Source organism: Cherax quadricarinatus, chromosome 62 (assembly GCF_038502225.1).
Source record: "Cherax quadricarinatus isolate ZL_2023a chromosome 62, ASM3850222v1, whole genome shotgun sequence".
NCBI lineage: Eukaryota > Metazoa > Arthropoda > Malacostraca > Decapoda > Parastacidae > Cherax > Cherax quadricarinatus.
Window position 1 is genome coordinate 5,930,610 of NC_091353.1, and position 25,653 is coordinate 5,956,262.

Sequence of the window (25,653 nt, forward strand, 5' to 3'; positions counted from 1 at the left end):
CAGAATGCTGCAGGCATTTCCTCTCTGGATCGCAACACTGAGTCTCTGAAAGAGGAAGCTGGTCGCCCTGTGGTCCTTGGTTTCTATGATGAGCTTTTCACCCAGCTCTTTGAGGAACTTTAGAGCACACTTGCCCCATGCTCCAAGGGTCTCCGACCCTATTGGAATGAAGTTATAGCAAGGGGGAAGGTCTTCATATTTTCGGATCTTCTGGGTCTCCCTGTGGCTGGCAGCTCCACCCCCTTCCACTACAGAGTATGGCAAGTAGGTGTCTGCCAATGTGGCAGCACAGGTGTAGTCCCAGGCAATCTGCTTTCCATCCTTCCAGGGTAGCATAGTGGCTCCATCAGGACGCTTTTGACTTTCATCAGACCTCTGTACTTGGGGTTCCCGTTGAGCTGGGTAACGGGCTGTGGCGAGGCTTCTCTTTATTATGTCATTGATCTCCTCATGTCTGGCATACTTCCCTTCTGCTGTGTGGCACACGAGACCATGAAGTCCAAATTGATCAGCTGTCGCCCTGCCGCAAATACACCTATGTTCGGTGAGGATGGGGGCGGCTAGGCGAAGAGCAACACCAATCCGAATGGCCTGTGGGTCGAGACGGGTGCCCAGGGAGGAATTGGGAACAGCTAACAGGAAATCTCCTGAGTGTGGTGCCTTCACTGCCAGGAGACGAGCTTTGTTCTTTCCTGAAGCATTGGAGAGCATTGTGTTGGCGATTTTTTCCATGATCGGTTTGGGAGGAGCTGGTCTACTGGAAGAGTCTGTAAGGGTGTCCCACCGAATCGCTGCTTCAGTAAACCTGGGGTCTTGAGCTCCTACCAAGTCTCTCAAGCATTCGGGCACTATCTTCTTGACTAATGCACTGGAAGCCAAACACGAAGACAGAAAAGCAGGTAAAGCAACATGCGTTGCTTTACGCACTCCTATACCTCCCAGTTGCACTGGGAGGGTTGCCTGATCCCATTGCTCATCCTCTAGTGACAGGTTCAGTGCCTTCTTAAAAGTTGATCTCAGGTGTGCGTCATATTCATCGAGTGTTGGGTTGTCAAAAGAGGGTGCACACCTCAAGAAGTAAGTGAGTCTTGGCATAGTAAGACACCTTTTGAGGAGATACAGAGCATCATGGGCATCAAGATCGCTTATTCTCTCCTCCATTCTCATCAGGTCATTCAATTTGTCCCTGAGGACAGTATCGATGGCCTGGTGATCCAGCGGTGCCCCCAAGAGGGTACTGTTGGACGGAGTTGTAGTTGAGACTTCCGGGAGGATTCTTCGCACAGCATTGATTATTTCCTGGTTCGCTGTGATGATTTCACACTTGGAGGGATTGAGGATGAGTCCCAAGTCTTCTCCCTGTATTTTTTTTTTTTTTTTTTTTTTTTTTTCCAACAAGTCGGCCAAATCCCACCAAGGCAGGGTGACCCAAAAAAGAAAGAAAATCCCCAAAAAGAAAATACTTTCATCATCATTCAACACTTTCACCTCACTCACACATAATCACTGTTTTTGCAGAGGCGCTCAGAACACAACAGTTTAGAAGCATATACGTATAAAGATACACAACATATCCCTCCAAACTGCTAATATCACAAACCCCTCCTTTAGAGTGCAGGCATTGTACTTCCCATTTCCAGGACTAAAGTCCGGCTATATAAAAATAACCGGTTTCCCTGAATGCCTTCACTAAACATTACCCTGCTCACACTCCAACAGATCGTCAGGTCCCAAATACCATTCATCTCCATTCACTCCTATCGAACATGCTGATTGAATTACAGTACTGTATTGTAATACAAACCTCATTCATTAATGGTGTTCAAGTGAGTAAATGCAAGGCCAGTAACAGAAGTAAACCATGGTAAAGTTCATGGTTTTAGAATGGGGGGGAAAAAAAAATATGTGATATAGAAATAGAGTAATATTAGAACTATGAAGGAGGTAGTGAGTGTCATCCATTGAAACTTGTAATGGTAATTATCAACAGTATTGCATTTGTGTGATCACTAGTGATGTTAAACATACTTCTGATAGTCTTCTCTCTGTTAGTCCAGTACTGTGTAAGTGTACTCTTGTCTGTTGAAGAATCCCTTACCCTATTTTAGGTAGACCCATTTTTTTCAATTTTGGATGGGATTAGCATAGTAGATTGTGGATTTTTTAATTATTGATTTTGATCTCATTAGATTGTAGACAAATGTAATATTTCTGACTAGGTGAAAGCAAATCTTTCCTGGTTAGTTATATTGTTTATAATTTACATAATGCAAACATCAGATTGTATACAGACTTTTGTATTTATATCGTAGAAATTTAAGTTCTACATAGTATGTATTTTGATATTTTATGAAATTATTCAAATTTAATTAATTTCTACATAGAATATAATTGCTTAATATGTAATATCACATTGAACTTTCTCTTTTGTATTGAGGTCACAAAAATTGTTCAAATATTAAGTCTTGGTTTGGAGTCTGCCTGAAGGTCATTCCTGGGGTCAACGCCCCACGACACAGTCCTTGACTGGATGACCCATTATCAAATAGTCTTTTTATTTGAAATGCTGATTAGAGGGCAATAGTGTCTCTATTTGAAGTACTAATTAGGGTAAAGAACTTTCACTGTATACTTTTGAATTCTCATTTTTACTGTTTACAAACGTTGGTCTGTATACTGTGTTTATGTATGATTATGTAAATGTTGACTATATATGTATGTATGTACATATATGCATACTTGTATTGTGATTATAGTTTTGATAAATATTGTTAATGTAAGTGTGTTTGTATGTGTATGAGTGACTGTGAAATAGTAATGAGGTATTTGTAGTTTGAGGTGCAGAGTTATGCCTGTGGTATCCCTTCCTCATAGATTGATTAAAAATATTTTAATGCAGGTATGCCTCGACTTACAATGAGGCTCATTCCAAAGAAATCATCATAAATTGAAAATATCGTAAGATGAATACGAATGACGTGATAAATAAATAAATAAATAAATAACTGTCATTGAATAAGTAAATAAACAATTATTGTAATTAAATACCAGTATTGTACAGAATGTGCATCGCTACCTCACCATTGTTAAGTTGAAATATAAGTCGAACCATCATAAAGCAAAGAGCATCAGTACTTTAAATTGAATATGGTGCAAACAGTACTGCTGGTTATTGTATTTCATTCCAACTACTGCTGTTTTGAAAAGAATTACCGTATATGCTAACCTTTGCAACCTGCAACTGATTTATGAAGAGAAGTTTATGATAGGGTCATCAGTATTTCTGTGAAAATGATCTCGGGGTCTAGAATGGATCCCATAATGTATTGCTTGTGTTGTGTGAAGTTTTTTTCATGGCCATGTATACAAAATTGTTTTACAAGTAAAATGACCCCATAATCCTTTTTTTTTTTAATTGACCATTTGTGGAATTTTGTAATTCATCTTTTCTTTTAAAGTTTTTGTTTTGAGTTATTAGTTATTTCTTTCTGTTTCACCTGACTTATCTTCAGTCATGTGTTTTTGTCATTATTTAAGCCATTTGGCTTTACTGTTGTTGAATCCTGTAACACTTAGCTGTTTTTCTGGTGCACTTTGCTGTCGGTGGTCACCATGGCAACGTTATGACCTGCCATGCCAAGAAAACGCGTTTCGTTAGTTGCTTTAAATGATGACTATTGGTTGATTTCCTAAATTCAGTTTTTTTGAAAATAATGGAACACCATTAGCCTATTACTCCAAGCCTGCATCATCATCGTTGATAAAAGAAATGTATATTTCTTTGACCACTGTCAAGACAAGCTTTCTGGTTGAGTTTTCATGTGCCTGTGTATTTTGTGAGTGTGTGTGTGTGTGTGTGCAGGATTACTTGTTAATGTAGTGAATGTATTGAGTATGTAGACAGTAAGGCCATTAGAACAATGAGCTGAGCAGTCCCTCCCAATCCCCCCCTCTCCCCCCCATTCCATGGCCTCGTCACGGAACATAGATATACTGGGGCGTGCCAAGGACAAAACTACGCATGTGGAGAAGAAGATGAGGGAGCGAGATCAACAGGGTAGGCTCGGAACATGAGCTTTTTGCTGCTGCTTCTTCCCTTCCTCCCCTGTGCACATGCTTCAACTTGCTTGATTAAATGCATTATTGTGTACAAACATTATCTCTCAGTCCACTACTGAATTTGAACCTGCAGACTCGGCATCAAAGTACATAGTACAGTAGAACCCCCATATCCATGGATTCAGTTTGGTTTCAGTTATCCATGTTTACCGTGGCCCGAAAATAACTCTTAATTTTGCTTAATAATTGCCCCCAAAGTACAAAAGTAATGATGCTAACAGCTCTTCAGAGCCTGGGAGAAGATGTGAAGTGCTTCCCATCAGTAAAAAGTGCTAATTCTCCACTTATTATGTATAATTTATCAATTAAACTTTATTGTAGGTATGTATGTAAACAAAAAACGGCTTGTAGAGTTTGCTGCTGTTTACAGTTTCAGGTATCCATGTTAGGTCTTGGGACATATCCCCCCGCAGATACGAGGGGGACTACTTTATTTTATATACACACACACCCAGACTCCAGATAAAGAACTGTGTACTCTGATGCCAAGTTTACAGGTTTGAATCCTGCTATGAACCAAGAGATAATGTTTGTAAATAATTTCGCCCATTTGTGAATCGTTAAGCACATGAGTGTATGGACATCCTTGTGTACCATGAGGGGGATGCCTTGATGCTGGTCAAGGGTTCTTGATCCAGGGAATTAGTTATATCCCCCCTGCCTTCCTTGGATCAAACCGCACTGTACGCACTGTATTTAGTGTTCGTTCATTGTTAAGAATTATGATACTGCAGTAAATAATAACAGTAATAACTTCTTTTATAAACAGAGCACATTAGAATTCTAATAATAATTTGTGCTCTCTATACAAATAACAAACAATAGCTTATTTGAATACAACTTAAATGATATATTGCTTAATAATAATTATAATAATAATGCTTACAGTAGTGTACACCGGTGATACTACCTTGACTCTTTTATTTTATGGTGTTTATTAAATAAGGATAACCCTATTTTAGCCTAGGTAGTAGGTTGGTAGACAGCAACCGCCCAGGGAGGTACTACCATCCTGCCAAGTGAGTGTAAAATGAAAGCCTGTAATTGTTTTACATGATGGTAGGATTGCTGGTGTCCTTTTTTCTGTCTCATAAACATGCAAGATTTCATGTACGTCTTGCTACTTCTACTTACACTTAGGTCACACTACACATACATTTTTTTTTTTTTTTTTAATGGCCGTCTCCCACCGAGGCAGGGTGACCCAAAAAAGAAAGAAAATCCCCAAAAAGAAAATACTTTCATCATCATTCAACACTTTCACCACACTCACACATTATCACTGTTTTTGCAGAGGTGCTCAGAATACAACAGTTTAGAAGCATATACGTATAAAGATACATAACATATCCCTCCAAACCGCCAATATCCCAAACCCCTCCTTTAAAGTGCAGGCATTGTACTTCCCATTTCCAGGACTCAAGTCCGACTATATGAAAATAACCGGTTTCCCTGAATTCCTTCACTAAATATTACCCTGCTCACACTCCAATAGATCGTCAGGTCCTAAGTACCATTAGTCTCCATTCACTCCTATCTAACACACTCATGCACGCTTGCTGGAAGTCCAAGCCCCTCGCCCACAAAACCTCCTTTACCCCCTCTCTCCAACCCTTTTGAGGACGACCCCTACCCCTCCTTCCTTCCCTTATAGATTTATATGCTTTCCATGTCATTCTACTTTGATCCATTCTCTCTAAATGACCAAACCACCTCAACAACCCCTCTTCTGCCCTCTGACTATGCTTTTATTAACTCCACACCTTTTCCTAATTTCCACACTCCGAATTTTCTGCATAATATTTACACCACACATTGCCCTTAGACAGGACATCTCCACTGCCTCCAACCGTCTCCTCGCTGCTGCATTTACCACCCAAGCTTCACATCCATATAAGAGTGTTGGTACTACTATACTTTCATACATTCCCTTCTTTGCCTCCATAGATAACGTTTTTTGACTCCACATATACCTCAACGCACCACTCACCTTTTTTCCCTCATCAATTCTATGATTAACCTCATCCTTCATAAATCCATCCGCCGACACGTCAACTCCCAAGTATCTGAAAACATTCACTTCTTCCATACTCCTCCTCCCCAATTTGATATCCAATTTTTCTTTATCTAAATCATTTGATACCCTCATCACCTTACTCTTTTCTATGTTCACTTTCAACTTTCTACCTTTACACACATTCTCAAACTCATCCACTAACCTTTGCAATTTTTCTTTAGAATCTCCCACAAGCACAGTATCATCAGCAAAAAGTAACTGTGTCAATTCCCATTTTGAATTTGATTCCCCATAATTTAATCCCACCCCTCTCCCGAACGCCCTAGCATTTACTTCTTTTACAACCCCATCTATAAATATATTAAACAACCATGGTGACATTACACATCCCTGTCTAAGACCTACTTTTACCGGGAAGTATTCTCCCTCTCTTCTACACACCCTAACCTGAGCCTCACTATCCTCATAAAAACTTTTCACAGCATTTAGTAACTTACCACCTATTCCATATACTTGCAACATCTGCCACATTGCTCCTCTATCCACTCTATCATATGCCTTTTCTAAATCCATAAATGCAATAAAAACTTCCCTACCTTTATCTAAATACTGTTCACATATATGCTTCAATGTAAACACTTGATCTTCACATCCCCTACCCACTCTGAAGCCTCCCTGCTCATCCGCAATCCTACATTCTGTCTTACCTCTAATTCTTTCAATTATAACCCTACCGTATACTTTTCCTGGTATACTCAGTAAACTTATTCCTCTATAATTTTTACAATCTCTTTTGTCCCCTTTCCCTTTATATAAAGGGACTATACATGCTCTCCGCCAATCCCTAGGTACCTTCCCCTCTTCCATACATTTATTAAACAAAAGTACCAACACTATATCACCCCCTGCTTTTAGCATTTCTGTCATGATCCCATCAGTTCCAACTGCTTTACCCCCTTTCATTCTACGTAATGCCTCACGTACCTCCCCCACACTTACATTCTGCTCTTCTTCACTCCTAAAAGATGGTATACCTCCCTGGCCAGTGCATGAAATTACCGCCTCCCTTTCTTCCTCAACATTTAAAAGTTCCTCAAAATATTCTCGCCATCTACCTAATACCTCCCTCTCCCCATCTACTAACTCCCCTACTCTGTTTTTAACTGACAAATCCATACTTTCCCTAGGCTTTCTTAACTTGTTTAACTCACTCCAAAATTTTTTCTTATTTTCATTAAAATTTCTTGACAGTGCCTCTCCCACTCTATTATCTGCTCTCCTTTTGCGCTCTCTCACCACTCTCTTCACCTTTCTTTTACTCTCCATATACTCTGCTCTTCTTATAACACTTCTGCTTTGTAAAAACCTCTCATAAGCTACCTTTTTCTCTTTTATCACACCCTTTACTTCATCATTCCACCAATCACTCCTCTTTCCTCCTGCCCCCACCCTCCTATAACCACAAGCTTCTGCCCCACATTCTAATACTGCATTTTTAAAACTATTCCAACCCTCTTCAACCCCCCACTACTCATCTTTGCACTAGTCCACCTTTCTGCCAATAGTCGCTTATATCTCACCCGAACTTCCTCCTCCCTTAGTTTATACACTTTCACCTCCCTCTTACTTGTTGTTGCCACCTTCCTCTTTTCCCATCTACCTCTTACTCTAACTGTAACTACAAGTAAATAATGACCCGATATATCAGTTGCCCCTCTATAAACATGTACATTCTGGAGCCTACCCATCAACCTTTTATCCGCCAATACATAATCTAACAAATAAAAAAAAAAGGCACAATTCCATGACTGGAACGATACACAAATAACCCGCACATAAAAGAGAGAAGCTTACGAAGACGTTTCGGTCCGACTTGGACCATTGACAAAGTCACACTGTCACAGTGTGACTTTGTCAATGGTCCAAGTCGGACCGAAACGTAATCTAACAAACTACTTTCATTACGTGCTACATCATACCTTGTATATTTATTTATCCTCTTTTTCATAAAATATGTATTACTTATTACCAAATTTCTTTCTACACATAGCTCAATTAAAGGCTCCCCATTTACATTTACCCCTGGCACCCCAAATTTACCTACTACTACCTCCATAACATTTTTACCCACATGTACAAGTATATATATACACACACCCCTCTGGGTTTTCTGCTATTTTCTTTCTAGTTCTTGTTCTTGTTTATTTCCTCTTATCTCCATTTGGAAGTGGAACAAAATTCTTCCTCCGTAAGCCATGCGTGTTGTAAGAGGCGACTAAAATGCCGGGAGCAAGGAGCTAGTAACCCCTTCTCCTGTATAAATTACTAAATTTAAAAAGAGAAACTTTTGTTTTTCTTTTTGGGCCACCCCGCCTCGGTGGGATACAGCCGGTTTTGTTGAAAGAAGAAGAACCCTGTTTTAGCTGTAATAATAGCAACAACAACAACACATGTATTGCAGTATAAGAATTTTCCATTACCATAATACTGTACTGAAGGAAACTTAATGAAATTTCAAGATACAAGTTCTTTGCATTATCATTTTTTTAGTATCCAAATGCTTTTAAATCTCTTTTTAAAGATTATTTTTTTATTCATGATGTTGTACATTGTGAAAAAAGCTAGAAGTATTTTTTAAACTCTGTCAAAGTGAAATGAGAATCTCAGTATATCATTGGAGTAACAAATTTTGTGAGGAATGTTGAGGACTGACCTGGTAATTTTGCAGTTGAATGGAAATTCAGGTTCAGATTATTTCATCAAGATACAAAGTTTGTACAGAGATGGGTGACATTTAGGTGTGCATGTAGAAAACCCCTTAGTATGCAGAGTGTAAAATGGTGTATTAACGGGGCAGCTCCAGACGTTTTAAATAGAAGGGGCTTCAGGGTGTCAGTCTGGTTGGAACAGGGGGCTAGGGAACTCACCTGGAAGCTGTGTTATCATAGGATTATTTTTATTTTGAGGAGGCTTTTGGGGACTGATGGAATTTTTTTTTTTGGGAGGGGCTTGAAACCCCCCCCCCCTGTGCTATCCCTGTGAACTGCTGACTAGTGAAGCGAAGATACATATTCTGAACAAGGTTTTGTTAACGTCATAATGCTCCACACACAACAAAATGTTCTCCCAGTTATGTCTTCACAATTATGCAGTTGGAAGTCCATGGCTATACCAACTTAAAAATGGTTTCCAATGCCAACAAGATGTGGAAAAAGATATATGTACAGTTCAGGACATTTATTAGGGGAAACGATTTGCCACATGGGGCTTCTTCAGTCCTGAACCATACATAAATGTCATAATTTAGCTACAGAGTATAGTTGCGGACTTAAGTATTGCAAGTCGCATATAACCTGTACATAAAAGAGAGAAGCTTACAACAACGTTTTGGTCCAAGTCGGATTGAAACGTAAGATTCTATCTCTCATGTGCGGGTTATCTGTGTGTTGTTCCAGTCACGGTATTGTGCCTTTTTGTTCTTTAGTATTGCAAGGTTGCTAGTTCAGTTCCCTGCACTGTTAACACAAGTGTGGCTTTCAGACAGTGCTATCAGAGATGATAACGTAGCAGGAATAGTGTCTTAACTGTGTACAGTTCAGGCTCCTTTTAAACAGCGAGAGGATGCTACAGGTGTTCCCTATATACTAATGCAGCAAAAGCTCATGTTCCACAATATTATTTGTATTTAGATGAAATTAGGTTAATATAGTACACCATGCATGCAAGTGAAGGGTCAGATAGTCAGATACTAGAAATGCCACATATGCATTATGTGAAGTCCTTGTACTACCATTGTCTCCAGTGTTTTATTTTACACATCTCATAAATGTGACAGAAAAACTGCAAAATACCTGTATTACCTTTTTTTTGTATGTGCATATTCCTGTAGATACTGCTTTCAGCTCTTCATGTATAGATGTGCATGGGCAAGCATGATCTTAGCAATACTGTACTCTTAGGTTGCATGATCTGTAAATCTTGAAAAGATGCAGTGGTGTATAGTGATTGTCACAGGGTGTGCACTGCGCTTGATATAAGCAGCTGTGGGGTGTGCACTGCTATTTCAGAACAACTGCCACAATATTTCATAACGGGACAGAAAAATTAGTGTCCCATTATGATCTTCGGTGGGTGTGCAGTGTTTACCCAGCACGCCCAGAATATACACCCCTGAAAACAGCAGAGCTGAAGTTACTGGTACTTCATCAGTTCTCTGCACATTCAGTAATACTACTTTAGACATATATTTTTTAATTGTAGAATAACAACTAATGAAGAAGATTGGAATGAAGGTCAATATAATTATTGACATCAGTATATGAATTAGTGTTAATACCCAGGGTTGTGTTAGCTGTATTATGACTCATGAAATTGTAATGACACAATTGCAAACAGACCATGGAAAGGGTTAGGTTTGAACCCATGGTGAGCGATCACAGTGGTGGCCCATGCAAACCTCCTTGTTTTGTATAGAAATACACCTAGTTGGATGAATCTTACTGTAGCCATCTGGCCTAGTGGTTAATGCACTGGCCTTCAGTTTTACCACTCACTTGAGATGGGCCAGGGGTTCCAACCCCACCAATTCCACATTTTTCCTTTAGCTGTATTAGTTCTTGCTTACAAACACAATGACCTTTACTTTGTTTAGGTAAATTTGGGTTTGATCACTTATTTTGTTTGTGGAAACCACAGAGAAACTAGAATTTTTTTTTTTCATGACTTATATAATTTGTATCTTTTTTTGTTCTTCCTGTTAATACCATGTATAAACTCTTAGAAAAATAATAAATCAAAGTAGTTCATATAGCCAAGCTAAATTTTTCCCAAAATGCTATGCATCTTATGGGTTTACTGGTTGTTGTATACTGTATTTAGAATGCAGTGATTGTAAATAATAAATCTTAATTTAAAATTACTTGCTTCTTTAGTATTGTGATAATGTTGGTAGTATTACTGACTATGTTAGGTAAAAGGACACACGTGCAACTAATGTATCATTTTATTGTGGCAACGTTTCGCTCTCCAGGAGTTTCGTTAAGATCTTAGAGGGTGAAACGGTGCCACAATAAAATGTCGCATTAGTTGCGCAAGTGACCTTTTACCTCTTCAATGTTGCACTCAGTGCAAGTGAATTTTTACGTGGTAAAATAGTTTTAAGGATGGAAAGTTTTTCTGTGTACTAGCAATCAAGTGAAGCCCACAAGACACAGAAAGTAATTAAGTACAGTAATTTGAGGAAAGTAATTAAGCACAGTAATTTACATTTTATCCGGACTGATTTATGCTCGGTGGTGTCACACAAAAAAAATTGAATACAGAATAGTGACAGAAATCTGAAATCTCTCTCAGATGTTACTTCCTGCATATTTTTGCTTACTTTGTTATAACTTGTAAATTAGAAATAAAAATTATGTAGCAATTTGGCTCATTGTGGACCATTATTATATCATTACTTGATGGTGGCCTAAAATATACTGAAACTGTTATCCAGTTTTGTTTGTAATTTAAGTTTTTTGTTTGTTTGTTATATATTACAATGTTGTTATTGACTTATTCTTAACTGTGTTGATGTTTGTTTTAATGTTTTTACTGATATATACAGTGGAACCCCAGTGTTTGAATTGTGAATAGTCTGATATGGGGAAATAGTATTTGTCAGGCTTTAATTATCAAGTTCACACACTGGAGGATGTTGAACTGACTCTTCCAAAAGCCTCTGAGAGTTAGGTCAGTGTCAGAGATCACTTCAAAGCACTTTTGAAACAGGGCTTTTCCCTAAAGTTATTTTACAACTGAATTTTAAATAAGTCAGTGCGTTTGGTCTCCAGAAAAACATTCAAAGACCAGGTCAGTTTTTTTCTGAACTAAATTGTTCAGACTCCAATTTGTTCAAGATCCAGTACGTTTCAACACCGAGGCTTCCCTGTAGTTTATGTATTCATTTTTCATACTTTCTTGGTCATCTTTTATTTCTGATGTAATTTTATCCTCTGCCGTAGTTCGTTTTTGTTTGATTTATTTGTAAAGTTGTTTACGTATCACTATGTAGGAGTATACTGTATGTGAATTTTTAACTTATTAAGAGAGTTTGTGTAGATATATTAATTAACTCTTCTGATAACACACTCAAGTCACCCTGAAACTTGTGTGTCATCGCTTTGCAATATTTTCGTGCAGTTAAAATTGGTTGATGAATATTGAAAATATTGAGCAGGTTGCCATTGATCAGTGCAGAACTAGGATAGTATATATGTAATTCACTACTGTTCGGAGTTTTGTTACTCTAAGCAGGTCGTTAATAAGCATTTTGTTAAAGTGTGTGTATTGGATAAAGTAGTTAATAAGTGGTTGAAAATAATTGCTGTGGCATGAGGCATTTGGGAAGAAAAAGGTGTATATCATTGGCAAAATATACTGCGAGTATGTGAATAAGATGCAGAGTGGCATTAATGACAGAGAGATGATGTTTGTCCATCAGGGAGTTTATCAGTCCATGGATCAGTGAATTTTTTTTTTAAATGTCTGTGTTAGCAGTACTCCCTGCAGACCACAAGAGGCATTGCCGGTAGTAAGATGGTAGTAGGGGTGGTATTTTGATTGTAAGGATAAATGGGAAAATTTCTCTGATGCATGTTTAAGTCACAGGATTACTCACTTAGTGGAGGGGAGACAATAAGCACAAAACTATTGAGTGGTGAAAAAGACACAATTGTAAGAGGAACTTTAGTGAAATGTTCCGTCTGTGGAAGAAGCTTCTCTGGTCGGTTTCACTGAAGCAGCCTGTAGTACCACAGGTGAAACATCTCACTAAATTTCCTCTTTTCAGATTGCTTCCTTTCACTATTTAGTAGAGCTTTTCGTTATTTGACCGAGGTTTTGCTCAGGCTTGGAAATCCTCTTCATAAAAAATTAAATAGCTGTTATACAGTGTAATAATTAAGCCTCTTAACACCCCTTAAAAGCGGAGGAACACTTTGTCACACCCCGAGGTTAGTATGGGTCAGCTCTCCTTCTTAACTGGTGAATAAAAAGCTTTAATTCACCATTTATGTATCTAAAAAATGCAAAATTAAACATTGATTTGAAGTGTTTTCTAACATTCCTGATTTTTTAGCTAAAATATGTAAATTATCACACTTTTAATTGAAACTGCTGCTACAGTTGCATTTTATGGGAAAAGTAAACAGAATCATTTTTTTTTTTTAACTTGTTGGCCGTCTCCCACCGAGGCAGGGTGACCCAAAAAGAAAGAAAATCCCCAAAAAGAAAATACTTTCATCATCATTCAACACTTTCACCTCACTCATACATAATCACTGTTTTTGCAGAGGTGCTCAGAACACAACAGTTTAGACGCATATACATATAAAGAGACACAACATATCCCTCCAAACTGCCAATATCCCAAACTCCTCCTTTAAAGTGCAGGCATTGTACTTCCCATTTCCAGTACTCAAGTCCGGCTATATAAAAATAACTGGTTTCCCTGAATCCCTTCATTAAATATTACCCTGCTCACACTCCAACAGCTTGTCAGGTTCCAAATACCATTTGTCTCCATTCACTCCTATCTAACACGCTCATGCATGCTTCCTGAAAGTCCAAGCCCATCGCCCACAAAACCTCCATTACCCCCTCCCTCCAACCTTTTCGAGGACGACCCCTGCCCCGCCTTCCTTCCCATACAGATTTATTCGCTCTCCATGTCATTCTAGTTTAAACCATTCTCTCTAAATGACCAAACCACCTCAACAACCCCCCTTCAGCTCTCTGACTAATATTTTTATTAACTCTACACCTTCTCCTAATTTCCACACTCCGAATTCTCTGCATAATATTTACACCACACATTGCCCTTAGACAGGACATCTCCATTGCCTCCAACTGCCTCCTCGCTGCAGCATTTACAACCCAAGCTTCACACCCATATAAGAGTGTTGGTACTACTATACTTTCATACATTCCCTTCTTTGCCTCCATAGATAGTGTTTTTTGTCTCCACATATACCTCAATGCACCACTCACCTTTTTTTCCCTCATCAATTCTATGGTTAGCCTCATCCTTCATACATCCATCTGCCGACACGTCAACTCCCAAATACATATCTGAAAACATTCACGCCTTCCATACTACTACTCTCCAATTTGATATCCAATTTTTCTTTATCTAAATTATTTGATACCCTCGTCACCTTACTCTTTTCTATGTTCACTTTCAACTTTCTACCTTTACACACACTCCCAAACTCGTTCACTAACCTTTGCAACTTTTCTTTAGAATCTCCCATAATCATCAGCAAAAAGTAACTGTGTCAATTCCCATTTTGTATTTGATTCCCCATAATTGAATCCCACCCCTCTCCTGAACACCCTAGCATTTACTTCTTTTACAACCCCCATCTATAAATATATTAACCATGGTGACATTACACTTCCCTGTCTTAGACCCACCTTTACCGGGAAGTAATCTCCCTCTCTTCTACACACCCTAACCTGAGCCTCACTATCCTCATAAAAACTCTTTACAGCATTTAGTAACTTGCAACATCTGCCACATTATAAACATTTATTGTAAACAAATTAAAATTTTAGAGATTTTCTTATTATTTTTGACTCGTGAATAGTGTTGTCAGAATTTGCAAAGACCCACAGTTTGGATAGGAAAGTTTTGATGTTGTTTTGGTTTCTCATGGTTTATTGTTTTGTCATTTGTAACTTGGTAATGGTCCAGGACTTATCCAGTCAACTGTAACGTGGTAATGGGCCACAATACTGTGACTAGGACAATGGACAAATAACCTGCACGTAGGAGAAAGAAGCTTATGACAACGTTTTGGTCCAACTTGCACTATTGACTAGTCTAACTGATTAGTCAGTGGTCCAAGTCAGACCAAAATGTCATCATAAGTTTCTCTCTCCTATGTATGGGTTATTTGTGCATTGTAAGGAAGTATTTAACAAAGTTCAGGCGAGGAGTTGACCCTTACACCAGCAGCGCCTCACACCAGAGTAGAAGACGAGTGGTATTTGTTATTCACACTGTGATTATGCTTAGCCAAGCAGACAAACAGGTTAATCTGGGATGAGTGTTATTGTTATTCACTCTGTGATTGTACTTAACCAAGCAGACAAACAGGCTAATCTGGGTGTTGGTGTATGCATGACACTTTTTTCCCCCCTGCACTGTCTAGTATGCCATCGCACCTTCAACTCCCTCCACTCAACACAATCCTACCCTCACGTAGGACAGTGTGCTTTTACCATTTTGTTAGTTGATTCTGTCGCGAATCCTGGTTTGCACAAATGTACATTTTTTTCCCTGTTCTAGTTGTAGATATTGGCTCAATGAATATAGGTGAAAAAATGTGTAGAATAAGAATAAAATCCTCTAGATTAGTATTTTTTATACTTAACACTTATGTATACATAATCCCTCCTTCCTGGGATAATCTTTTTAACTTATTGGCTAGTTTTTATTAAGATAATGATATACTGTAATGCAATGCATTATCAGTTTAAATTGGAAGATAATTTATTCATGCTTTTTCTTATATGCAATTATTTTAATTTTCCAATAAATAAATAAATTTATTAACTAGCATTAAATAGCTAGCCAAAGACTTCAGCTATGTTTTTTGAGCAATTATTGACGGTAATAGTTGTTAAGAATTAATGTCAGTCCCTACTAACACCGTGATGTTTCAGTACTAGCTGTGGAGCACACCCTAACACTTAGTGACTACTGTTACGATTTACACTAGTAATACATCTTGTCAGTTGTAAATATTGTTTGAAGATTGTAATATTATTATTGCTTACACACTAAATTTCATAATTTAATGTTTTATATGTATACTGTTTGTGCAAAAATAGCAAACGTGATACAAAGATGCAAAACAATCATGGGAGAAGTTGAATGATAGCTCTAGGCCTTTTATGTTGCAATCAGCACATCAAGAGCTTGCAGTGTTGCAGAAAAGAGGAAGTCCAAGCAAATATGTTCAGGGGAACATCTTTCCTCGGATCTAAGCAAATATGCTTCCTTCGGCGCATTTGTTTGGACTTTCTCTTTTCTGCAACATTGCAATATGAAAGGCCTAGAGCTATCATTCAGCTCCTGTGGTTTTTTACATACTGTTTGTAAATATATAAGTAGATAGTAAGTTAGAAAATGCTTCATTGTGGATCATTATTATAAACTGGTTGAGAGTAGCTGTTGTGCTATGTTGTGTGGGCTTAGCCATGTGCTGTGTGATCTAATGTGGGTTTGGTTATTGTGGTGGTGGTGGCTGTGGTGCAGGCTTGCTGTCACGGGTCAAGGAATCTGCCGAGAGTGTCCAGAACCTTATACAGAACAAGGTGGAACAGTCGGGATTCCGCCCTACCACACTCAACTCAGCCAAGGGTGAGTTTTGATCCTGTATATACTTTTGATGATATACCTTTGATGAGTTCTAAGAGTCTACTCTTGGAGCCCAGCCATGGGCCAGGGAAAATTTTATGTTCATGCATGCCCTTCACGTCACAAAATTCATTTCTTCATTTCTTATAATTGTTCCAAAACCTGAAATCATAGAGCCAGGGAAAACCGGTTAGCTGGTGGTAGTGATAGTAGAAGTAGTAGCAGTAACAGTAGTAGTAGTATTAGAAGTAGCATCAAAAGTAGTAGTAACAGTAGTAGCAGCAACAACGGTAGTAGTAGCAGCAACAGTGAGTCCTGGAGGTGGGAAGTATAGTGCCTGCACTCTAAAGGAGGAGTTTGGGATATTTGCTGTTTAGAGTGACATCTAAACTGATATCTGCGTGCCTCTGGCAAGACAGTGATACTGTGAATAATGGCAAATGTATTTCTTTTTAGGGTCACCCTGCTTTGGTGGGAGATGGCCAGTGAGTTAAAAAGAAAATATTAACAATTCCTGATTAGTGATTTGTCTCAAGAGTGTCTGGCAGAGTTTCAATTCAGAGCTGGAGAAAGTAAAGAAATGCTTGCTGAACAACGAAGGCAGGACACCGCAAGTTTAAATTTACCATAGCTGTGTATGGGTAGTTACCACACTCAGATTTATAGTCATAACTAGAGAACACACCTGTGTCAAGCAAGTTCAATCGTAATTGAATTTTTTACAGGATATTATCTGAATTGTTCCAGCTATAGTATTGTGAATTTTAGTCTTTGAAAAGAATAAGTGTTTAGGATAGATAGGAACAGTGAGGGGCGATTACCAGGGGTAATCTCTGATGATTTTCTATAGCCTTGCATGAACCTTAGTTCTCAGGTGCTGTTGTAACTGAGTGTGGGCCAGTGGTTAGCATGGTGGAAAAAAGACACAGTTGCAAAGAGGTACTTTTCTCTCCACTTAACTTTTCTCTCCACTTAACTTTTTTATCCACTTAACTGTTTTCTTCACTTAATTTTTTTTTCCACTTGTCTGCTTTGCACGATTTGTCTCCAGTGTTAGCTTGTGTTTACTTTATCTTTCCACATTATAATTTAAAGAATTTGCATATCATAGGTACTGTCAATTTCAGTATTGCATTCATAATTAATTTTTTTTTTTTTTACACACTGGCCATCTCCCACCGAGCTGTAACACATGTTCTTTGTACAGCTTATTTGACTCTTGCTTTTTGCTTAGATCTTACCAGCTTCTCATCCTCAACATTACATATTGTTCCAGGTAGTAAAACAAAATCTTAGAAAGTTTGGTTTGAGATAAACATTGTTTTGCTTACAGCGAATATAACTCATGAAATCGTAATAAATATTTGTAAACCATCCATGGAACAAGTGGCCTGGAGTTGTAGGACTGACTCACCATAGGTAAAAACTCCTCCTGTTCCGTGGTCTGGAGTGAATCTAGTATTATGCATTTAGATGATGATATTTTTAACTATTTCATTTTGTAGGTAATATTGTACGTATATATTATCAGTATACCGTACGGTGGTACCTTGACTTAAGAGTGCCCCAACTTACGAGTTGTCTGAGTTACGAGCCGTCACTTGGTCGATTTTTTTGCTTTGAGTTGCAAGCCAGAATCCAAGTTAGCTTCAGATACGCCACCACTAACTGGCAGCGTATGTGAAGTCAAATCCAACTCTGTACCCAGAGGAATGTCAGGTACTTTGTCCCATCCCACATGCTCTTCCAAGACATAACTGGAAGGGTAATACTCCCATACTAATCCCAGATTGTAGTGAGGCACCTTGTCCCTTGTTTTGTTCTCGTATAAATCTGAGGAAGAGGTAACCTCCAGAGTGTTTCCAGAAACATTAATCAAGGTGGGTAGAGTACTAATAGTGGTGGGTGGAGTAGTTGTGGTGGTGAGTGGAGTAGTCGTGGTGGTGAGTGGAGTAGGGATAGTGGTGGGCGGAGTAGTGATAGTGGTGGGTGGAGTAGTGAAGGTGGTGGGTGGAGTAGAGATGGTGGTGGGTGGAATAGTGAGGGTGGTAGATGGAGTCGAGATGGTGGTGGGTAGAGTAGTGAGGGTGGTGGATGGAGTAGTAATAATGGTGGGTGGAGTAGAGATGGTGGTGGGTGGAGTAGTGAGGGTGGTGGATGGAGTCGAGATGGTGGTGGGTAGAGTAGTGAGGGTGGTGGATGGAGTAGTAATAATGGTGGGTGGAGTAGAGATGGTGGTGGGTGGAGTAGTGAGGGTGGTGGATGGGGTAGTAATAATGGTGGGTGGAGTAGAGATGGTGGTGGGTGGAGTAGTGAGGGTGGTGGATGGAGTAGTAATAATGGTGGGTGGAGTAGAGATGGTGGTGGGTGGAGTAGTGAGGGTGGTGAGTGGAGTAGTGAGGGTGGTGGATGGAGTAGTAATAATGGTGGGTGGAGTAGAGATGGTGGTGGGTGGAGTAGTGAGGGTGGTGGGTGGAGTAGTGAGGGTGGTGAGTGGAGTATACAGTACAATATTTCTTACTTATAAATACATTTTTCTTATTTAAAAACATGTAACAAAAAAAATTGGGGCAGTTTTTTGGGGGGTGGAATGGATTAATGGCATTTCAGTTAATTTCAATGAGGAAAATTGACTTCATATATGAGCAAATTGAGTTACGAGTTCTGTCACAGAACAAATTAAACTCGTAAGTCAAGGTACCACTGTTGCATTTGTTTGATTAGCAGATTTTTAAGGTAATACTACAGTAGTTTATGTTTCACATCTTTTAAGGTAATACTGCAGTAATTTATGTTTCACATCTTTTTGGATAATACTGCAGTAATTTATGTCTCATCTTTACTTACAGATGGTAATGGTAGCGGTCGTGTACACATCCCGAGGCATCTGGATGTTACTGCACAGACCTTGCAGATTGGACAAATGCTGATGTCATTGTTGCACTCGTGGGGACTGGACCCATCACTGGACCACACATGTGAACATATTCTTGGTCTTCTCAAACCCAGGGTTCCAGTGTCCTATGGACTTATATCAAAGTCTGGTAGGTTCTTTTGGGACTTTATAAGGCCATCTCGTATTGGATGTCATTTTTGCTCAAGTATAAACTTTATTTTTTATTATATTATTATTAACACATCAGCTGTTTCCCACCATGGCAGGGTGACCCGAAAAAGAAGAAACACTTTTATCATCGCTCACTCCATCACTGTCTTGCCAGAGGTGTGCCGATACTACAGTTCAAAAACTGCAACATACCTTCACCTTTCCTTCAGAGTGCAGGCACTGTACTTCCTACCTCCATCTGTACTTCCCACCTCCATCTGTACTTCCTACCTCCATCTGTACTTCCCACCTCCATCTGTACTTCCCACCTCCATCTGTACTTCCCACCTCCATCTGTACTTCCCACCTCCATCTGTACTTCCCACCTCCATCTGTACTTCCCACCTCCATCTGTACTTCCCACCTCCATCTGCACTTCCCACCTCCATCTGTACTTCCCACCTCCATCTGTACTTCCCACCTCCATCTGTACTTCCCACCTCCATCTGTACTTCTCACCTCCATCTGTACTTCCCACCTCCATCTGTACTTCCCACCTCCATCTGTACTTCCCATCTCCATCTGTACTTCCCACCTCCATCTGTACTTCCCACCTCCATCTGTACTTCCCACCTCCATCTGTACTTCCCACCTCCATCTGTACTTCCCACCTCCATCTGTACTTCCCACCTCCATCTGTACTTCCCACCTCCATCTGTACTTCCCATCTCCATCTGTACTTCCCACCTCCATCTGTACTTCCCACCTCCATCTGTACTTCCCACCTCCATCTGTACTTCCCACCTCCATCTGTACTTCCCACCTCCATCTGTACTTCCCACCTCCATCTGTACTTCCCACCTCCATCTGTACTTCCCACCTCCATCTGTACTTCCCACCTCCATCTGTACTTCCCACCTCCATCTGTACTTCCCACCTCCATCTGTACTTCCTACCTCCATCTGTACTTCCCACCTCCATCTGTACTTCCCACCTCCATCTGTACTTCCCACCTCCATCTGTACTTCCCACCTCCATCTGTACTTCTCACCTCCATCTGTACTTCTCACCTCCATCTGTACTTCCCACCTCCATCTGTACTTCCCACCTCCATCTTAAGTTACAGTGGGATTCTGTGAAACAATGTGATTCACTTAAGATATTTTTCACTACAAAAAACTTACTTTGAATCCTTATGTAGATAAAGCAGTGGGCAGCTGTATTTAGTTACACTATTGATATTGAGCAATTTAGAATAAGTTTGATACAATTTAGGCATCTAGAAATATTTATTGTAATATGGTGTGTGCGAGCATATTTTTGTGCTATAACCCGCTGGCTGTCTCCCACCAATGCAACTTAGCCTGAAAAAGAAACACTGTCACCATCATTCACACTATTACTCAGGAAGTGAGTGTCTTGTGCTCAGCAGATGGAGGATCAAGCCTCCTCCATGTCTTCTGCTAAATGACCCACATGGGTTTAGTGCCTAACATGTTTTGACTTACCATTTATTAATTATGTATTAAGTTGCATGTAGGTTTTTTTTTTTATCAAGTTGGCCATCTCCCACTGAGGCAGGGTGACCCAAAAAGAAAATACTTTCATCATCATTCAACACTTTCACCTCACTCACACATAATCACTGTCTTTGCAGAGATGCCCAGATATAATAATTTAGAAGCATATATAACATACCACTCCAAAACGCCAATATCCCAAACCCTTTAAAGTGCAGGCATTGTACTTCCCCAAAAATAATTTGAGAGAAAAAAAAAACATTATCCATGGAGGCAAGGAAGGGAATGTACGAAAGTATAGTGATACCAGCACTTACATGAGTGTGAAGCTTGGGTTCCAAATGCTGCAGCGAGGAGGCAGCTGGAGGAGGTAGAGATTAGAGATGTCCTGTTTAAGGGCAGTGTGTGGTGTAAATATTATGCAGAGAATTTGGAGGGTGGAAATTAGGAGAAGGTGTGGAGTTAATAAAAGTATTAGTCAGAGGGCTGAAGAGGGGTTGTTGAGTTGGTTTGGTCATTTAGAGAGAATGGATCAAAGTAGAATGACTTGGAAAGCGTATAAATCTGTAGGGGAAGGAAGGCAGGGTAGGGGTCGTTCTCAAAAAGGTTGGAGTGAGGGGGGGTAAAGGAGGTTTTGTGGGCGAGGGGCTTGGACTTCCAGCATGTGTGAGCGTGTTAGATAGGAGTGAATGGAGACAAATGGTTTTGGGGACCTGATGAGCTGTTGGAGTGAGAGCAGGGTAATAGTGAAGGGATTCAGGGAAACCGGTTATTTTGATATAGCCGGACTTGAGTTGCACGTAGGTATGGTGATACATTCACCATCATTCATTCAACAGTTGTCTCATCAAAAGTGCCTCAACATCATAAGTCAAATGAGCCTCTGAATTGCAAAATCCCCACCGTTTTTTACTCAAAAATTTCTAGTTGGAAATAGATTGTGAATTATTACATCACTGATTGTCTGTCTTTTATTGCAGGGTATATGGCACTGTTCATGCCCACTTGGCATCCAGTGCGAGACGCGGACATGCCCCCAATTAACTTACCCCCAGACCTGGCTTCAGAGTTACCGCCGGAGATGGTTGAACTGGAGCACAGAACACAGGTAGTGTCTCACGCTTTGTAGTCCTGATTACTTTTTTATTGTAAGGTCTGTGTGTTGCAAATCGCATACTGAGGGGGAAAGGATCAATGACTATTCTTGCTAATTAGAAATTACTTATAAAATTTATTGAGGTCTGTCAAAATTAATACTGTAGTCTGTGCCAATAAAAAACTAATAATCCTCTTATTATTTAAACTTGACATTTAAGGTCAGTTGAAACAACTAGGATACCATTAAGCAATCAGTAATACTTTTATTATTTGTGGAATAATAATATTTTTGTAGCTGTTTTAAGTATTTTTTTTTATTTCAGTGATACAACACCATAATAACTTGGGGGTATTACTTCTGATTGAATAATATGTAGATAAACAATTAACTATAGACAGTATTGATTATTTCTGTTGAATCCAGAATTCTGTATACCATTCTTGCCATTAAAATTGTTTTTTCACACATTTACCCAAAATTCTGAGTATAATATAGGCTTAGTAGAAATGTTTTGTAGTATTTTACAGCATTCTAACAATTTTAAAAGTTTATTTTTACTTAACAATAGCATATATAGCAAAGGAGACTAATCTGAAATAACAAAAAGTCACAATACTATGACTTGAACAACACACAAATAACCCAGTGTTTTGGTCTAACTTAGATGGTTAGTGTGACTTGTAAATGCTCCAAGTCGGACCAAAACATATTCATGAGCTTCTCTCTCCTGTATGTGTGGTTATTTGTGTGAGATTAATCTGAGTATACTACTCATTAACAAATGACTTTCTAGGTGTTCACTTGTCGTGGGCACTGGGAGGTTTCTCCGGCACTTACCACCCACCACCTGTTGGCGCTTGTCTCAGTTGCCAACACACTCCAGGACATGAATGCTGCAACTCTCATTCCTGAGCAGGAGAGACGACGCAAAAATCATATGTGAGTCAGTGGTGAATGTTTTGAGCTAATAAATAGGTACTGGTTTATGTGGATGATCACTCTGGGTGCTTTGGGATTCTCTTTTGGATGGGCTGCCTTTTACAAAGTGACACTCCGTGCTGCATGTGCCTAATGAGTCGGGTTGTGATAGTTATGTTGGCATATGGGCCACAAGCAGCAGCAGCCTGCTTGACCAGGAAGTCTTATCTCAGGCTGGGTTGCAAGAACAGAATTGTTAAAACTTGGTCATAAGTACAGTGGACATTTATGATTTGCAAGAGTTAGGGTCTTGAAAATTGCGCTGCCAGTGACTTCTACGATTTACAGACTGATAAACTTTTTCTTTAACACACCAGCCATCCCTCACTGAGGCAGGGTGACATTTAGTAATTTATACAAAAGTGGTTACTAGCCCCTTGCTCCTGGCATTTTAGTCGCCTCTTACAACACTCCTGGAGTAATATCAAAACTGCCATCTTATATCATTTACCCTTATATACAACACTCCTAACATAAGTCTTAGTTCTGGTTTGCTTACTCTGTAAGCATTATTATTATTATTTTTTTTTTATTTTTTTTATTATCACACTGGCCGATTCCCACCAAGGCAGGGTGGCCCGAAAAAGAAAAACTTTCACCATCATTCACTCCATCACTGTCTTGCCAGAAGGGTGCTTTACACTACAGTTTTTAAACTGCAACATTAACACCCCTCCTTCAGAGTGCAGGCACTGTACTTCCCATCTCCAGGACTCAAGTCCGGAAAGGTGGTTTCCTTGAATCCCTTCATAAATGTTACTTTGCTCACACTCCAACAGCACGTCAAGTATTAAAAACCATTTGTCTCCATTCACTCCTATCAAACACGCTCACGCATGCCTGCTGGAAGTCCAAGCCCCTCGAGAAACATATGAAGAAAAATAGGGTTGCCTTTCTCAGACCTCTATTTCTATGGCCTTGGGGAAGTAGGTTGTTGACTCAGTGTAAGAGTTTATCTCTTTCATAAAATTATTGGTATAGAGTAACAAGAAGTTGATGAATTAGACACACGTACAACACCTGGATATCAATATTTTGAAAAGGTGTTATCAACCTGTGTCTTTTTTCAGTTCAGAAGAGCTTATTAACTTGAGACATAATATTCCTTCCACAGAAAGTGGGGAGTGTGAGCATGAATGACCCTCAAATCCTCCAGCATTAACATCATTATACAGTGAGCTTAACCTGATGACACTAGAGGATAGGTGGGACATGATAATAATGTATAAAATACTGAGAGGAATTGACAAGGTGGACAGGGCTAGAAAGTTTCAGAGATGGGACACAGGAACAAGAGGACACAACTTGAAGTTGAAAACTCAGACAAGTCATAGGGATGTTAGGAAGTATTTCTTCAGCTTTAGAGTTGTCAGGAAGTGGAACAATCTGGGGGGTTGTGTAGTGAGGCAGGATCCATACATAGCTTTAAGAGGAAATATGATAAAGCTCTTGGAGCAAGGAGAGAGTGACCTAGAAGCAACTAGCTAGATGCAGGCCCAGGAGTTGTCACTCGACCCCTACAACTGCATATAGGTGAGTATTTTGTTGCACACATTCATATTTGAAATAGTGACAAGATAGAGTTGTACAAACCATACCACGGGTGGGGATAGAACCTGCGATCAGAGAGTCATAAAACTCCAGACCGACGCGTTAGCCACTGGGCCAACTGGCTACAATAACATTCATCCAACTAGGTATATTTATACACCATAGGAAGGTTAGCATAGGTGCCAGTGGTGCCTATGCTAACCTTCCTTTGGTGTATAAATATACATAGATGAATCTCATTGTAGTCATCTGGCCCAGTGGCTAACGCATTGGTCTGGAGTTTTATGACTGTTCACGGGTTCTATCCCTGCCCGTGGTATGGTTTGTTTGCAATTGTGTCATTACGATTTTGTGAGTCATAGAGTTGTATCTTACCTTTCTTATTGTTTTTTGCTACAGAAATGCGTAGATAGAGTTGATACAGCCCTTTTTGACTGGAATGGTCAATTGTGGCCTCCACCTGTGGCCTTTGTCTTCACTACATCAGAAACACTATGCAATTTTCTATGTTTTCACACTTCATCATCAGTCACCAACATATCCAACTATTATATAAATGCAGGTAGCATAGGTAAATGATTAGTGAAGGCACAAGAAAGTATAATTAAGTGTTGACACTAGTCGTGTGAGTAACCTACCAGCCATAACCACCATCACCTGCCACTTCTACTTTAACCACAATTTCACCCCCTAGAAATTACAAGAGTTTCATGCTTAATTGTTTTCTTGGCACCTCCAACATCACTTATATGTATTACTTTTGTAAACCATGGATGGTTGCTGACTCAACAGACCTACTCCCTTATAATTTTTGCACTTTGCATGCTCTCTGCCAATCCCTAGATACCATACCCTCTTCCATACATTTATTAAATAAAAGCACTAACCACTAGAAAACTATATCCCCACCTGCTTTTA

At 39.4% G+C, this 25,653-nt stretch overlaps 1 protein-coding gene across 7 annotated transcripts in view; it reads left to right on the forward strand.

Moving 5' to 3' along the window:
* The window catches only part of Rbcn-3B (WD repeat-containing protein Rbcn-3B), a 210,905-nt gene that overhangs the window by 105,440 nt on the left and 79,812 nt on the right, over positions 1–25,653 (forward strand). For 4 of the 7 annotated variants that reach the window (XR_011393733.1, XM_070098348.1, XM_070098350.1 and 1 more), the window contains 5 exons: positions 3,989–4,057; positions 16,440–16,544; positions 19,391–19,585; positions 22,088–22,215; positions 23,000–23,145. Coding sequence is in view for 6 of the 7 variants with exons in the window: in XM_070098348.1 (XP_069954449.1) it covers positions 3,989–4,057; positions 16,440–16,544; positions 19,391–19,585; positions 22,088–22,215; positions 23,000–23,145 (643 nt within the window). In the remaining variant the exon portion in view is untranslated. The remainder of the gene's footprint in view (positions 1–3,988; positions 4,058–16,439; positions 16,545–19,390; positions 19,586–22,087; positions 22,216–22,999; positions 23,146–25,653) is intronic. The other 3 variants (XM_070098351.1, XM_070098352.1, XM_070098353.1) reach the window with 2 other exon arrangements.